This window comes from Syngnathus scovelli, chromosome 10, assembly GCF_024217435.2.
Source record: "Syngnathus scovelli strain Florida chromosome 10, RoL_Ssco_1.2, whole genome shotgun sequence".
Taxonomy (NCBI): domain Eukaryota; kingdom Metazoa; phylum Chordata; class Actinopteri; order Syngnathiformes; family Syngnathidae; genus Syngnathus; species Syngnathus scovelli.
The window spans coordinates 9,518,618-9,536,102 of record NC_090856.1 but is presented as its reverse complement, the minus strand read 5'-3'; the positions used below and the strand labels follow the sequence as shown (position 1 = coordinate 9,536,102).

Here is a 17,485-nt window from a genome sequence, read left to right as displayed (position 1 = left end):
GTGACTCACACGTTGTTCCGTGTTTGCCAGTGAAAAGTCAAACCAGATCCCAGATGCTTGAGGCTCTTTTTGGCTTTCTCGTCGCTCTGACGCCTCCTTCAAGAATCCCACACAAGCTCAGCCAGCAACACTGTTTCATTATTTAACCGTTTAATGCGGTCTGCGGGGGAAATTTGATAAAAGCTAATCACGCATATGAGCATTTATAACACCGTTTAAACATGCACGCTATTTGACAATTTCCCGCTCGTGTGCATAGATTGCCCATCAGTTACAAATTCGGCCAAAATTAGAATTACAAAAAATAACTGTTGTGTCACTTCAAGTTAAATACAACTGAACTTGTGATATTAAATACAATGCATGGAATAAAAAAAAAAAAAGAAAGAAAGAAGCCACTGGAACATTATGCTCACTTTGAACATTTAATTTTATGTTTTTTGTTGTACCACTAGAGGGAGTGCTCATACATTTCGTACTAATCGTAACTCAAGTGAATCCTATCTAAACTGGAAAATCCGAGTTGAAAATTAAAAAATGAGGATCAAATGTCAACGAAAATACAAATTGGCAAATTTGTGAGTAGCAAACCACAAATAGACAGGATTTCACTCGAACAGAATGTTAGCGACATAGCGTCTTCCCACACATTGTAGTACAGAGCCCCTTGGGGTGTCACAAAAGAGTTTTGACGGTGAGCGCATGGAGCAACACGCTCAGCAAAGGAGACGGTTTTTGGACCAGGAGTTTTTCCTGGACGTCCACGAGTCGCCGCTTGCTGTCCAGTTCGGCGGACGCTCGCTCGACCGCCTTTGGAAACGCTTCACAGGCCAAAGTTGTTGCGGTTGGCTCACTCTCTGTGTTTTTCACTTCCTGAAAAACAGGCCAAAGTGAGCTTTTTGTTGTAAAACATGTCCTCTCCAACACTGGCCGTCCATCAGCGAGGGCTGACACGAGGCCAGCCATTGTTTCTCTCTGGGGACGCGTCGGCCTTGTTGACTTTTGGTGCCGAGTCTTGCTGCATTCAAGCGGGAGGAGGTTAAGATTTTTTACGAGTCTTGATGGAATAAACTCTCTTTTTTTTCACTGCTTGCTAGCACTGCTCATTGTTTGATGGCCAAGACGTGCGGTTTGTTTCGGCTCTTGGATTTGTCGTCGCTGTGATGGAAACAAAGCAATGTTTTATTGGAGACAGCATTAGTTAATGCTGGAACACATGGCTTTGTTTTCTGTCTGCAGTCGGATTCAATTAGCGTGTTCGCCTTTAGCATCGTGTCCCAATTGTAGTTGCCAACCATAATGTGGAATAAGTGTTTTTGTTACCTTTAAAGATCATTTCAAAACAATTGATCAAAGACTCTTAAGTTGTCTTTGCCATCAACAGATTTTTTTTTCTTCAAAAATATCAACAAAAACACCTCATTAGGTGTATGAAACATAATTTGTCTTTCACAATTGGAAATTTGTTGTTTATATTTGTAGATGTGTGTGAAATTAGACTCCTTCAAACACTTTGTGTCTTTGACTGTTTACAAAATATTGTCACCGATGATCTTCACATGGGTTCGATTAGTCCAAGACCATTCAGACCCAGCACCTTCTGTCAGGCAGGAGTGCTTTTTCACCACTTTTTCACCATTTTTAATAGTCGTAGTCATGATTGCTTCTCTAAACATACTGCAGTATATTATAGTACAGCCCATTTATTAACCTTATTCTAGTGGAACTAACTGGAGGTTTGCCGCCGTGCTTCCCAGCATTGCGGGTCCCTTCGGTCCGTCGGCTGGGCGTGCAGCGGGCCAGAGCGCGAAAGTAAGGAAATGTGTTCAAGTGCTTCCTTGGCTTCGCTGCGTCAGATTCCTGAGGTTGGAAAGCTTGCGGCCAATATGGGGTTCAGGCTGCCCCCCCACCCTCCACTTTAATTCCAACTAATTACAGCCTCATTGCCGCAAATTAACTGATAAACTCAGTATGGCTTAGTGCAGAAGAGCCCAGACGCACGTTTTGAATTTCCATTGTACTCCACCTCATGTGTTTTTAATCATTACATGACGGCAGAGTTTGAAGGCCAAACGTACGTATTTTACAAACGTCAAGAACAATTGTTGAATGAAGCTAATTTACGGGATTTTGCACATATCAAAGACAATCTAACATTCTTGCATCATTCTCCCAAACATGAAAGAATTTATTTTGTCTGGTTTGTTAGCAACAAAATCTATTTAATCTTACGTGGATATAGTGCATTTTTTGATGTTTGACGCACCTAACCAAAGTGGTTTCTGCATTTGTGCAACCTGATGACTTGGAAATATCAATATAAGAGTCTTGAATGTATGTATTTTCTGAATACAATGTCAAGTAAAAAAAAGTCAATGAGACCGCCCACACGCCAACTGAGACATCTTATTCCCAGTTTGTTTTTGTCCCGGAATGTGACGCTGGCTAGCTAGCCGCGAGATGAAAAGGACGCAGCGGCCGCTTGGAGAGTGATGTTTGAACAAATATACGATGTTTATCTCTGCGAAATGAAGCGCGTCCGGGCCCGCCGCAGATTGAATCTTCCTATCATTCTCTGAACCTTACTTTTTTTTACTCTTTGTGTGCCTTTTTTTTTTTTTTAACATTGCATCCAAAAAAGCATTCACAGTGGGTTTTTTAAGCCCCCTTGTGTTCATATCGACTAGATGAAGTACGGGTATATATTTGCGGTAACACACCATGTTTCCCTTCCTCTTCCAGGTCCCCGAGGGCACGGAGGTTCACTTCCAGCCGGGAAACTTCTCGCTCTCCTGTCAGGTCCAAAAGGAGCGCCTGCTTCCCCACGGCAACGAGCACCTCCTCAGCTGGGCCCAGAAGCTGTACGGGGCCGTCACCTCCTTCTCCGAGCTCAGGATGACTCAAGATATCTACATCAAAGTCGGAGAAGGTGAAATTGCCAACATTCCGCACCACATGCCTGCGGGGTTCCCAAAGTTCTTTTTTAAGGTCGTGGCATGCAATGTGAAGTTTGGTAGGAATATCTATCCTGAGAAGACCCTCCAAAAAGTCTATGGACGCAGAAAGTTCTATTTTGGTTTGAAGCGGCCATTTTCAGGGGGTCCACCCAAATACACTTTCACTTAGCTGTAGGTCATTAGAAGACTCACAAAAAAGTCTCTTTAAGCCAAGCCTGAAAAGAGACGAGATTGTTTACCATTTTGGGTTGAAGCAGCTGTTTTGGGGTCAGCTGCTACGGATTTTAAAGCACACACTAAACAGATGAGCAACGCTACGTTGTAAATAATTCTACTTTTCGTCATTGCCGTTAGAGGTCACCGTAAGGTTCGTTTTGTTTTGTTCGTTTGTTCTTGCTTCAATATGGACATTTTGGACTCATTTTAGTCATAAGACCCAACATGAAATTCACACAAGGTTGATTTTGCCAAATAAGGAGGCGTTCGTCTCCCTGCGCGAAGGAGGAGTCAAACTCTTCACGTTCTCTTCAGCAAACAAGGTTTGTTGTCTTTAACGCTTCACGTCAAACCAAAGGTCGGCCACTCCAGCTCAGATGACAACCTGGAGAAGAATAAATATGGACCAGATGCTAACCTTGCTTTTGACCTGAAAAAGGCCCCTGGGGACCCCTGTCTAAGCACCATTTATTTTCTCAGATCCTCTCTTTTCCGATACGTGCAAGATCGACCATAAGTTCCTGGCCCTGAACTACCTTGGCGGCTACATGGAAGCTCAAGCCTCCAAAGGTTGCGTCCTCTCCGCAGCCCAGCACGACCAGGAGGTCCACATTGTGGAGCTAGAGGCGCCCAACTCCAGCAGGTCAGCGCATCAGACACGTCCACTCCACATCCTGGATGCAACACTCGAGTTTGACAGCAGACTTCTTGATGGAGTGCCCTGTGGTCGTCTAGTGCGTTCCAGGTGGAGGTGATTGTGGAACTGCGCCCGCTTGAAGATGACGCTACGCTCCACCGTGACGTTGTCCTGCTGCTCAAGTGTGTCAAGTCGGTCAACTGGGTCATCAAGTCCCACAACGTGGTGGGCAAGCTCACTGTTGTGGTAAGAAGCAAACATACAAATTCAACCCCGTCTTCAGCTCGTGACCGCACTCGCTCGACATCGCTCCTTCATTTAACATATGACTATAACAGAACGTACTTTAAGAAACATTTTCCCTCCCACGTAGGCTTCTGACAGCATCAGCATAAGTTCCGGCACAGAGGGACTGATGCAGGTGTCCAAATCCCCCAAGCAGCACTTGCCATCCGGGCCGCAGGCGCTGATCCAGTGGGCCGAGAAGCACGGCTACGGCCCGGTCACCACCTACACTAACACGCCCGTGGCCAACCACTTTGACGTGTGGCTCAAAGAGCAAGGTAACACTTTGGTCCTAATATGACAACGCTTGCGAGGGGCACGCAGCAGGTGGCAACGACATGATGGAGCTTGTCTTCCAGACGTGTCGGACCACGCCGAGAGCATGCTACCCCCGGAGCTGTCCATCCTACGGGACACAGGGCCACCCATGGGTGGACGTGGCGGCGGGGCCTCTCCGCGCCGCTCCAGCCCGCCCTTCCCATTCTTTCCACCCGTGTCGGAGGGTCTGGCCCACCTGCCGCTGCCCTCGCTGCTGGACGAGCTTCCCTGGGAGAAGACGGAGCCCGAGGAGCACCGGGCCGTCCTCAGCGTGGGGCTCGCTGTGCAGTGCCTCGACACCAAGATGGTGGTCAGCATCAGCAAGGAGAGCCTCCAAGTGAGTCCACAACTTCACGGGACTCTTTATTAGGTACAACTCCCGAGAACAAAATGTAATTGTAGTTGTTACGCAATCAGGCCAACGGTTTTGCGCACGCCAACCTGACGCTTCAAGACTCCCGATGCAAAGCGGCAGTCAACGCCACCCACTACACACTGGAGACTCCGCCGAACGGGTGCCAGACTACCGTGTACCCCCTGCTGGGAACGTCTGATGCACTCCACATCAACACTGTGAGTCCACGACCCTAAAATCATCATTTTGCAGGACTTTGGTTTCCAAGAAACTCATCTTGAGAAGTGTCATGAACTCTGGTGTGTTTGTGGGCTTCGACCTCTGTTATCTGCGTTACGGTGGAACGCATCCGGGATGTTTGCTCATCCTGCTCGCCGTCTGCCGGTCTGCAGTTTTAACAACCTGGGCGTACGTCCAAGCGCCGCTTTGGTGCAATGCGGGGATAAACTTTGAACTCTACCCAAATCGAGATGAATTGTCGCGGAGTGGCTCCCGCATGACCTCCTGTGGGGGCGTTCAGGGCGACAGGAAACTGGTGAATTCCTCAACGCGTATCGTGTGTGACGCTCGTTTATCATCAGCCGTCCATTATCCGTAGCGCTTGTCCCCACTCGGGGCTCGCTCGGTTTATTTGTATTTCATTATTGTTTTGGACTGATTGAAGGCAAAAATGTAAAGGAGGCCAGGATAGATTCGAATTTTTGTTGTTGTCGTCAGGTCCTGATAAGTCATGGCGAGTCGAAGGACGGAAGTGGCGGGCCCCTGGAGTTCGAGGACCAGGAATCTGGAGAGGTCTTCTTCCCCAGGGAGGCTGTGGACCTGGAAAGGATGCCGCCCAGAGATCAGCTGTCAATCATAACGGTAACAAATGTTCAATGTGATTTTTGGGTAATTTTTAAATGTGTCCTGAGGACTTGAAAAATATTTGTTTTTTTCATGCTCCCCCTCCTAGTACAAATGTCACAATGTGCCAAATTTCCCATCAGGGGCTTCAAAAATGTTGCTGGATCAGCAAGATCTGATTTGATGTTCATCTTGTCTTTCAATCTCCCTCCTCCCTCCCAGTTCAACTGCACGTACCGACAAGAAAGCAGGAAAACCCCGGACCCGCCGCCCAAGAAGGTCCCAGCAAGTGGTGCGGCCCGGCCCGTGAACATGGCGTTCAGCATGGACCTGTATGATGCGCCGCCATCCAACCAGCCGTCCCGACAGAACTTCAACACCGTCTCGCAGAACCAGCCGCTTTTCGTGGAGGTTTGTGCTTGTCTCTTAAAGGCTCACTTTGTCCAAAAACACAATACATCAACTGATGTTGTGATGTTTATTTCAAGTCAAGTCAAATGTTCGCTCGCAAAGTACAGACATCTGAAATCTTACACAACTAAGTGTGTGGTTATTTCCCACCGCTGCTCATTGGTTCACCTCCTGGTATCCCCGCAAATATTTACAGACTTGGAAAAGGTCAAGGGAGGTGGCACGCCGCGGCCTTTGAAGCGCTTATTCATGACGCTATCGGCGGGAGCCAACAAAAGACCTCTTGTGTGTTTGCCGCCAGCTTCTTTGCCGTCAGAAGTGGCAGCGTGCTGAGAGCTGACCCTGGCACGCAAGGTGCACTCGCAGGAAAAGGGCCTCTTTTGTTTCTTCAGCTTTTTTCATGAGTTTACCGGACGGAGCCTTTGCCGGCCTTCCAGAAAATGGAAGTCATTAGCTACCTAGATACATATGTCCATAAAATTTGGCTCTAAGACGCAACAAGTGTTTTTTTGTTGTTGTTTTTTTGCAAAACCCTTTAAATTGATATATGATATAATGAGAATAAGTGAAAGGAGTTAATGTTTGATCTTCTTTTCCTTGTCTTTCAGATCACGTCGATATCAGCCGACGCGAGCGTGGGCTTCAACATCCTGTCGTGCTTCATTTCGCCTGACGCCAACCCCAAAATGGAGTCGTCCTACACGCTCATTGAGACCGTTTGCCCCACGGACGAGTCGCTGCGCTTCCGTCAACACGCGCAGAATGACAAGAAGAGTTTCAGCTTCATCTTCAAGTCCGACTTGAACGCGTCCCGGCTCTTCCTGCACTGCAAGATGGCGCCATGCGCCGACGCCGATCCACACCTTGCACCGGTACGCACCCCGATGCCCCCTGCAGGCAAAACCCATTAAAACGCTACTTAGTCATCAGTGGAATATTTTTCAGCACTTTCCGAGTGGACCGAAGTACAATTTTTTGTCGTTGGGCTTTTTCCTGTCTGGTTAGTGCGTGGATGCGAGCCGGCTGTGTGACTCGCTGCGCGTGGAAGACATCCTGAACATGATGATGAAAGCCGAGACCAGCAGCAAAGCTCTCATCCTGTTGGACGGAGACCGCCCGCCCCACAAGACAGGTCAGGACACTAACGTGACATGATCGTATTACCAAGATGCTCCAGCTCCAGCTGTTTTTTTTTCCCTGTTTTTTTAATTACTCTTGAATAACTTTATTCTACTTTCTCTTGTCTTTACGCTACAGTGCTTTCCTTTACTTTGCTTTACTTCAGGTTATTTAAGTCTGCTTTTGTCCATTTTAGTTGGTTGCTTGACTGTCCTCTTACTTCATTACTTTTACAGACTTTTAGTTTACTGTGCTCTACCCTGCTTGACTTTACTCCATGCTACTCTATTCTAATTTTGCTTTACTTTGTCATATTTTTACTTCACACTGCCTTTATTCTCTTCTTTCACTTCACTCATTGTTTAGCTGGACTTTGACTTCAAGCTACTTTACATTAATTTTACTTTACTTTGCTTGACTTCAATCTTGTCTTGTGTGCATGCGTGCGTGTGTGCGTCTGTGTGCGTGTGTGTGTGTGTGTGTGTGATAAGCAAAGTGTAGTCAGAAGTGAAGTCACAACAATGAGCATCGCCTCCCGTACATCTGCTCCTCATTACGTGTCATCATCTGTCTGTTTACATCAACTGTTTGTACACAAGTGTGTGTATGCGTGCGTGTGTGTGTGTGTGTGCGTGTAGCTGAGGCCTTGCTCTTGGCTGCTGGCTCACGATGAGGGAGGGCTGGAAAAAGGCACTAAGCTCCAGTTGTTTTCACTTAGCAGCTTCAGCTTGCCCCCCCAACCCTGTTTAATCACAACCCACTCCACTCCGTGTGTGTGTTTGTGTGTGCATGTGTGTGTGTGTTAATTCTTGAAGAACACTCCTTATTTAGCCAGTCATCCCAGTCTGTCAAGAGATAATTTGCCCCCCAATCCCCCCCCCCCCCCCCCCCCCCCCCCCCCCCCAAGGTAACAGCCGTCACCTTTTGGAGGTGTCTGTGTGATGATGTCACTAGCGCCCCACCACAACCACCCCCCGTTTGAGGCATCAGCACGACGCAACGCTGCTTTTGTCTTCCTTTGCTTTGTTCGACTTTTACTAGTTTGGTCAGCTTTACGACTCTACCTTGACTTTACTCTGTTGTGTTCTGTTGCCATCTTGGATATCATTCTAAGCCAGTAAGGGTTTTGTGTTGTCACTTGAATACAATACTCCAAAAATGTTGTTTAAAATTGCAGTGACGAGTATTGATGTGAGCTTCGGGACCATCGCATTCCAATATAAAGTCTTGGTCCATTGTTGACTGTAGGAAACATTGTAATTCTGCGACGTGTTAGTCGTCAAGGTTTCCATTAAGGACGTCTCGTAGCGTGAGCAGAATCCTGGAGGAACGTCGCGTACCAACATTGCTCGATTTACGGCGTTTTTGTTTTTTCCACCTCCTCCCAGCGATCGTGCCAGTGTTGACGGTGGCGTTCGATTCCTGGGGAAGACACGACAGGAAAAGGCAGTGGTTAGCATGTTGCTAAGCTAGCTGGAAAAAGGGTCTGCATTAGGCCTGGCTTTAGCTTGCGAGGATTTAGTTTCCAGGGAGTGCAGAGAGACATCTGACTTCAGCGTAGCGCTCACTTCCTGGTTCTCCTCCAATCACCAGATGATGATAACGTGCCTTCAGGGAATTGTGGAATGTAGAAATTTTCACAACAACATAATGAATATTTATGTAGGAGCAGAGTTTGTCAGCAAAGTTTGATGAGTTGCCATAAAACAAAACAAGCAAATGGAGTTTTTGCAAACTCGTTGCGGTCCGTTGATCACTGCAACATTCGTGTTTCTGAGACTCGCATGCATTCCAAGTTTGCATGGTACAGATAACACAGGGTTGCTATTGATGCAAGCAATGAGGGCGTCCTCCACCGATGACCTGTCATCTAGCTGGCCTCATGAAAAAAACAAGATCTAAGAATAGAGGCCATTGTGCTCCGGCCAAGCTTGGACGTGCGCCAGGCGACATCACGGCCAACCCGGCGAGGTTCATCGCTCAAGACCCCAAAGGCACATTCCAAAGAAGAGCTTCATCAGCACTGTTAGAAGAACACATTGTTGACCAACATGGTTCATGGTTGCGGGGTTTTATGTACATGCATTTTTAATAGAAAGAAATATAATTCAGTTTTTACTGCATTATAGATGTGTGTGTTGTGTGCGTGTGTGTGCGTGTGTGTGTGTGTGTGTGTGTGTGTGTGTGTGTGTGTGTGTGTGTGTGTGTGTGCGCGTGTGCGTGCGTGTGTATATAGTGTGTATGTGTATATGTATGTTTCTGTGTGTTTGTATTTATTTAATAAATATTCCTGTGTTTTGTTTTTGTACTTATGATATATTTTTTTACCATGTTGTGTATTTATTGAAAATGTATTCATTTGTGTTTCCCAGATCCACCTCCACACGCAGGCCCGGATGATCCCTCGAATAAAAGTAAGTTGTTTTCCGGGGCAGTGAATCGGAACATGTCACAAACACGTGTACATGTACAAACACCCGGTGACGAATCCCCAAGTCCGTGATCATTCCACTGTTGTTTCCAGACACGGCGGCACACCTGCTCGACACGCCAACCGTGGTTGGAATCGCCTTCGCCGCCTTCGCCATCGGCGCTCTGCTGACGGGAGCGCTTTGGTTCATCTACTCGCACACAGGTGAGTGCTTTTAAGGAACACAGAAGCTCGCGGCAGGAATGCGAGGACTGGCAGAAATGCGGCCAAACATCCTGCGGCGCACAATAACACGGACCATGGCGGCTTCCCGTTTCACGGCAGCGAGGGCCCGCTCGTCTTTCCTGCCTTTGATTGTTGTCGAGGATATTCTCTGCGTGGAAATTCCCCCAGTTGGATTGCGTGAGGCTATCGCAGGAAAAAAAGTCACAATCTCGCCGCTTCACACCAAGATGTTGTTCTTCCTGCCTCACCCCTGAGACCCGTGACCAAGAAGTGAGAGGTTACCTTTGGTAGCTTAGTCGTGCATAGCATTAAGGTCTCAGGTAGACTTGACTAAAACAAAACAAAATGACTTGTCCTGTCCAGTCCTCCGCTGCTCTTTTTCTCTCAGTTCAGCAGGAGAGGTTTTTCAATAATAAAAGTTAGCGTCCATAAATGAGGAACGGTGATCGTGGACAAGGTGCAGGTGCAAGAAGAAGACAACGTTTTTCATCCATCTTGCATGAAATGACCTTACAAGGCAATATTGATCCCATCTAAAAATATCCTCCTGGCTTTTTGAATGTTTAAGCACCAAAACAGAGTGAGTGAGCGTCCCGTCCCCCCCTTGAGACATAAACGCAATTTTTTTTGTTAACCCGTCACAGCTGGATACCATAAAAGGTATTCAGCCTTCAATATGCTGAATGTTTGACACTTAGCTCGTTAAGTCCTTAACAATTTTTTTTTATTACACTTTTTGTCAGACTTTGTCTGGCCAGAAGTCCAAACACGCGCAGTGATCTCATGAAAACGTTTACCTTTTAATAGCGGCACCACTGGATGCCATTCACTGGCTGACGCTCACAAGTTGATGTCAGTGCTTTGGACAAGATGAGGAACACCTGTAATCCTAGATCAGCATCGATCATGATGATTACAACACTCACTCTTTAGATAGAAAATAGGTGCAGTGCGTTTGCTCTATTTGAAATCTAATGAAAACTACTTTTGATTTTGTTTTGTTTTTTCCTATTTCTTCGTACAAAATTAAAATTTGCATTGATCAGTCAATTTTGTGTTTTCATTGTTGCTTCCAGGCGGAACTGCTGCAGCAGCTGCAACAGAAGAGATGACCAAGGAGGTCCAAAATTGTCCACCTGCCTCAGAGAACAGTAGTGCCGGCCACAGCATCGGCAGCACACAGAGCACACCCTGCTCCAGTAGCAGCACGGCGTAGCGGAAGGAACTAACCCGGGCCAGAGCCTTCCCGCCCCTCTGCCTGGGTCCAAAAGACTAAAGAACTCAGGGTACTGTGACACCCGGGAAGGCGGGACTTGTGGCCTTCTCCAAAAAAATAAAATTAAATTAAACAAATTTCACCCCACACCATGAAACAATTGAAACTTAGTCTTCAAGAAAAATACATGTTGTTAAATTGCAAAGTTAATGACAATTTTGAGTACCTGAAAATTTTAATTCTCATAACAAATAGGCACTTTAACAAACTCTCACGTGGGAAATTTTCCTGAGTAAGCCCCAATTGAAACCTAGTGTACAAGAAAAATATATAATATAATAGGAACGAAAGAACCACTACTGGTCTTAAAAATGGTTTTCAACGTGGTATGTCAAGAAAGCTATCGGTTTTGAATGTAAACAGAAGTTTGAAAATGCCAAATAATGTGAAAGACATGTGAAGATATACTGATAAGAAAAAACAGTTTTATACATCTTTTTTTTTCCTCATTCGCCGTATTGTAAACAAGTGTCTTCGATACAGCAGTAAAAAGATAAGCCAGGCTAGCTAAATTTATGTTCATTTTTTTTTTATCTGTTGAACTGGTGTTGTTTATAGATTTCCTTTTTTTCCGGACTGAGATAAATAGGTGGACAGCATGCTGTCAGATCATTAGCATTGTTAGCAGATTAGCATTCCCCAAAGAGTTTCCACTGTATTGTAAACTCAGCTAACAGTACCCCAGAACTGATCTTCGCGTCTGTTTCTTGGAAAGAAAGCGAGGCCAAATTTTTATGTGTGCTTTTTCTGTACATTTACACATGGATCAAAATCACATGGGGATGGGTTAAATGCAGAGGACAAATTTCACCACACCCAGATGTGTGTGTAACGATGATCATTGGGACTTTTAACTTTAAAAAAAAAAAATGAAACACACACTTCAATTCAACGTACATCTTAATAGATGGACTAAGTCCATCTATTTTCCATCCATTTTCTGTTTTTCTCATGCTCAACTCGCGCAACATTTTCACACAACATTTTAAAAATGGTGCCAATCTTGTCTCATTCTGGGAAAGAAACAAAATGAGGAAAACATTTTGCAAATTTTCTATAGATGTTTTTTGTATTATTCTTTAAAATGGGACAAAAAGATTTGCCATTCAATGTTGAACATTTAGCATTGTTTATTAGCAATGCACTCTTAAAAAAAAATACATTTCTTTTAATCTAACATTTCATTTCACAGGGCTGACCCATTCAAACTGTTTCTCCTATGCTAAGCTAAACTAAGCTAACTGTCCCCACCCAGCTTTTTAAAGCGTGGTACCAATCTTATATTCTTGTTCTGGGAAAAAAACAAAAATGAGACTAAAATATCATAAGTGTCCTTTTTTTTATATATGTGTTTTTGTAATGTACATGTGTGTAAATACGGTATTGTAAATAGTTGTTAAAAAGGTTGACTGTGACGCGTACGTGTTAGTGATGTAGCAATTCACATCCTGTTACTTACGCCCTTTATTCCTGAATGGAGGGATAGCTTTATTCTGTCACTCGCATAAAAACCCTGTTCTGAAAATTTGCCAATGCCATACGGTCTACTTTTGCTTGGCCAGCTCCAATGCGAAACTAAGTTAAGCCAAAAAAAAAAAAAAATGCCTCACATTGGTAATTTAGCCAGTGGTTGCTGAGTTTAATTGATGATTAGATTGAAATCATAACCGTTCTTTGATGAGGAGTTTTCCAGACAAAAAACCTGACACAAAGTAACAAATTTTAGGTTTTGGTTTTTTTAAAACATAATTTAGTTTTGTTTGATGATAGTTTTGATACAGTGAGCAAATTTGGAAATATAAAACCAGACGTGACTTTTAAGTAAAAGCTAAGTACCACCTCAGAGTTTTATGAATGTTTGCACCAAATGTTTTTTTTTTTCATATACTTGTCATATGTAAACATGTATAAAGAGGGAAGAGAGTCTAGTACATATATATTTGTGTATAAAAATATATTTTGGAATATATTTAACCAGAGGAATTTTACATTGCTATTTTGAAGTACTGTGAATTGCCCATCGTCACATTTTATGAGGGAGTTTTGTTACTTTTTACATCGTCATTCAGTGTAACCGTGATGCAAATTGTATAAACCTTTGTAATCTGTTTTGCTTTTCTATATTTTCATGTTCAGACTGTTATAAAGACAAAAATAAATGTACCAAGATAATCTACTTCAATGTCTTAGTAATTAATACGAGTATGTGTGTGTGTGCGTGTGCAATGAATGAATAAAGGCTTTGTTTTAAAAAGCAGGACAGAAAATATAAAAATAGCTAAACAAAAAAAAACAGTCACCAAAAAACAATCAGAAGCAATCCTTGTTAGGAGGAGGTGGAAGAAAATGCATGTTTTTTCCACTTTGAGTTTGCAGTAAAAAATCAAAAGGGGACTTTTTATGTTGTTGTGATGTGATTGTGAAAATATGTTGCGTACATGATTGCGGTGTTTTGGACGGACCGGGTGGAGGATCTGCAGATCTTGAGGTTGTGGATTCTTAGGGAGTTGGTGAGTTTGCGGTTGAGAACAATGAGCTGTTAAAATGACGTCTTTGGAGCTCGGACTGTTGCGAGCCCATAATAGATTGCAGGCCATGTGGAGCTGGTTGGGTTTCAAAATGGGGGGCTGTTGAGGGGGGGCACCCCCTAACTTGCACGCTCCGTCTTGTCAATACTGGGCTTGGTAATAACACATTTTGACAATCTGAAATTCTGGTGACCCATTTCAGGTTGTTTATGGTCATAAAATGTCCATTTTGCAGTGTTATCACTTTGACCAACTGTACACTTTTGAAGCATCAACACTTTCTCTTTCTCTAATGATACAGTATCGTATTGGTTAATTCAAGCTAAATAAATTAGAAATCATTTCAAAATTGATAATGAATTATTATCTTTCTGTTTCAGAAGTCAAACTTTTCACACTCTTAGCTTCTGCAGGAACAAAAAATAATGACAATATCCGGCGAGATACTCCTGTTCCTAATTATTTGTCCATTTTACATCGCAAAATGCATAAAAGTCAGGTTGGTGTTGTTTTAAGGAAATATTATAAATTATGACATGGGGGGCTTCCAAAAACATGTCAACAAATCCCACCAAATGGCTAATTGTTGCATGTTCAACTTTTCCACTGATGCACAGTCAAAAATACATGAAGAAAATCACGACATTGCAGCCAGCGAGAGGCTCGGGAGTGGGCCAAGACTTCATTAGGGTTTGTTTTTCCACACCAGCCGCAGAGTGCACCAAACCAAACACGAGAGGCCAAGCTCGCTCCTCCTAAACGCATCCAGATGTCGGCTCGCCATCCGAGAGAACGCTCTCCGATTGGTCGCCTGGAAGCAGCAGCTGATCAGGCAACGTCGTCATCCACAAAAACACATGTGAGATTTATAGCCTAAGGACACACTGAAAGGTGAGCACTCCAGAAAAACACAACTGGAATGGCAGCTAACACTTGGGCTAACCTATGCTGCAGAGTACAAAAAACACAACAGGAATAATGCAAAATTACATTATATATGCTAAAAAAAATTCATGCTAAAAACAAATAGAATAGCCAAACTGTGCTCAAGAAAAAAAAAAAGCATAGAGCAACATGGTTTTGTCTTCAGATGGTTCTTGCTGATATCACCAGCAAAACAGTGAAATTTTGTACATGTTCAAACTTTGATTCCGGTAATAAACAGGCATAAACGCATATGTCGCACTTAGGATAGCTTAGCAATTAGTATGGCTTCTCAGTTCTTCAAAAGGCCAGACAAAAGCTCGTTGCTAGCTAGCTGGTGTGGTGAAGTATAGTACTGAATTGTTTTGCAGTAGGGCGGCTTGGTGGTACACTGGATAGCATGACCGCCTCACTGTTGGGAGGTTGCGGGTTCGATTCCACCTCCGGCCCTCCCTGTGTGGAGTTTGCATGTTCTCCCCGGGCCCGCGTGGGTTTTCTCCGGGCACTCCGGTTTCCTCCCACATCCCAAAAACATGCTTGGTAGGCCGATTGGGCACTCCAAATTGTCCCAAGGTGTGAGTGCGAGTGCGAATGTTCGTTCGTCTCTGTGTGCCCTGCAATTGGCTGGCAACCAGTTCGGGGTGTCCCCCGCCTACTCCCTGATAACTGCTGGGATAGGCTCCAGCACGCCCGCGAACCCTGTGGGGACAAGCGGGGATAATGGATGGATGGATATTTTGCAGTATGAGGCGCAAATGCAAAATTTTCCTCGCAAACGGCGATGTTAAACCCTCATTTGGAGCTATACATATATAGCACCACCTACTGGCCTGGCATGCATACTACAATTTTTTTCAGAGGTTTTTTTTTGTCTAACTCTCTTTTTTCACTATAAAAGGAACTTTGCCATTTTTACAAGATGCTTGTCATAAACTAGAAACATATGCTAGCGGTTGAGTCTGCTTTCTGCTCTGGATGTTATCTACACGAAGTAAAGCTACTGGAAAACTCTGCTTTGCTCATCACGCCGACAAGGACGCCGTTTGCTCACATCTGGCAGCAGAATGAACTCCAAAAAACGAGCCCAATGAGCACAAATGGTCCTAATGGTTTCCCGTTGTCAAGGACAACAACAACGCCGGGATGGTTTTTCCACATTCTGCCGACAAGGGGAAAACATCAGAGTTTCATTTTTTTGTTTGTTTTTAAGTCAAGTTGTCCCACTCTTCACCTCATCCTCACCCCTTCTCCCTGAGGGGCACCGCTGAGCCTCTCAACACCGTCGCCAAGGCGACCACAACCCACTTTCATGCTTGTCTTTCCATTTAAAAAATAGACACGCTTCCCCTTTTTAGAATACCTGAACTGCCCTCCAATGGTTTCTTCTGCACCTTTCACTCATGTTTGGAGTAGACGCATGAGCAAATTTATCTTTGAAAAACCCTTGGAAATCGACAAAAGGACCCCAATGTTTTGTGGCATTCTCCATCCACAATTGCAAGAAATTTAAATATTTTCAATTTAATTATATGTTTGTACACGAGAAACAAATTTGGTAGCAATGCGACAAAATCTCTGGGATAAGTACATTTTTATGGACTCTTAGAAATGGCCAAAATGAACCAAAAGTGGCCACTCTAAAACCAAATGGCTAATAATAACTCAGATTTCCACAATTTAGCATTGTCAATCAGTATACAAAATTCTAATTTGGTAGACAAAAAACAACATCTATAAGAACATGTACTTGTAGGACCTCTGGGAAAAACAAAAATTGGACAAAAATAGCTAATTTTGCTGCCATTCTTTCTTCAGAGGGACTGACCAAAAATGCGATGTTTCACATCTCACCATTGTGTAAATTTAATTATAGCATTAAATTTTTAAGCAATCAAACTCATTAACGTGACGTTGACCAAATGTGACAATTTTTACCATTTTAAAGAAAGTTAGCCAAACAATTAGCTGCTTTAATAATAATTGGCAGACAGAACACAGAACAGAACGTGTGGTGACCTTGCTAGCCGCCACGACCACGATATTTTCCAGACCAGTTGACACAAGACAGACGTGTTTGACTCCATTTTGTTTGGGTCTGCTGGCTAATGTATGATCCAGATGTATCCCCCCACCCCACCTCCCAAGCTGCAAATCCACCTCCACACCCTCCTCGCTTCCCTCGTCACCGGACTCTTCAGATCGAAGCCTCGTAGAAGTGTCTCGTTCAATAACCGCATGCGGCCCTCATTACTCAACTCCATTTTACATATGTGCCTTTGTATGATGACTACTAGTATTCTGATGCTAACTTTTAGCGACTGGAACCATCCATCCGTCCATCCATCTTCTGTACTGCTTATCCCCACGGGGGTCGCGGTCGTGCTGGAGCCTATCTTAGGAGGGGCAGAGGGGCATAGGGAAGTAGGGACACCCTGAACCGGTTGCCAGCCAATCGCAGAGCACACAGAGACGAATAACCATCCTCACTCACTCACTCACTCACTCACTCACTCACTCACTCACTCACTCACTCACTCACTCACTCACTCACTCACTCACTCACTCACTCACTCACTCACTCACTCACACCTATGGGCAATTTGGAGTATTCACCCAGCCTACCAAGCATATTTTTGGGATGTTGGAGGAAACCAGAGTGCCCGGACAAAACCCACATGGGCACGGGGAGAACATGCAACCTCCACACAGGGAGGTGGAATCGAACCGCACCCTCCTTACTGTGAGGCGGACGTGCTAACCAGTGTGTCACCAAACCTCCCTGTGACTGGAACCACCTCACTTAAATATTCTTATGCTGTGGAACTATCAATGACCTTTATTAACTATATTTTTGGTGTAATTGTTTACTTATCAGGCAGTCTGTGGGTCATTCCAGAATTTGATGACATTTTACATCCCATTGAGATTTACCAAGCACTTGTGGAAATAATAGTTTTCCT

General features: G+C 44.4%; 1 protein-coding gene across 1 annotated transcript in view; it reads left to right on the top strand.

Moving 5' to 3' along the window:
* The window catches only part of tgfbr3 (transforming growth factor, beta receptor III), a 28,609-nt gene extending 15,360 nt beyond the window's left edge, over nt 1–13,249 (top strand). The window contains exons 5-17 of the mRNA XM_049719849.2: nt 2,743–2,929; nt 3,654–3,816; nt 3,909–4,056; nt 4,184–4,373; nt 4,455–4,750; nt 4,831–4,986; nt 5,486–5,629; nt 5,834–6,022; nt 6,631–6,894; nt 7,028–7,154; nt 9,514–9,555; nt 9,666–9,776; nt 10,874–13,249. Coding sequence (XP_049575806.1) covers nt 2,743–2,929; nt 3,654–3,816; nt 3,909–4,056; nt 4,184–4,373; nt 4,455–4,750; nt 4,831–4,986; nt 5,486–5,629; nt 5,834–6,022; nt 6,631–6,894; nt 7,028–7,154; nt 9,514–9,555; nt 9,666–9,776; nt 10,874–11,013 — 2,157 coding nt within the window. The 3' untranslated portion in view covers nt 11,014–13,249. The remainder of the gene's footprint in view (nt 1–2,742; nt 2,930–3,653; nt 3,817–3,908; nt 4,057–4,183; nt 4,374–4,454; nt 4,751–4,830; nt 4,987–5,485; nt 5,630–5,833; nt 6,023–6,630; nt 6,895–7,027; nt 7,155–9,513; nt 9,556–9,665; nt 9,777–10,873) is intronic.
* Nucleotides 13,250–17,485: the final 4,236 nt, after the last annotated feature.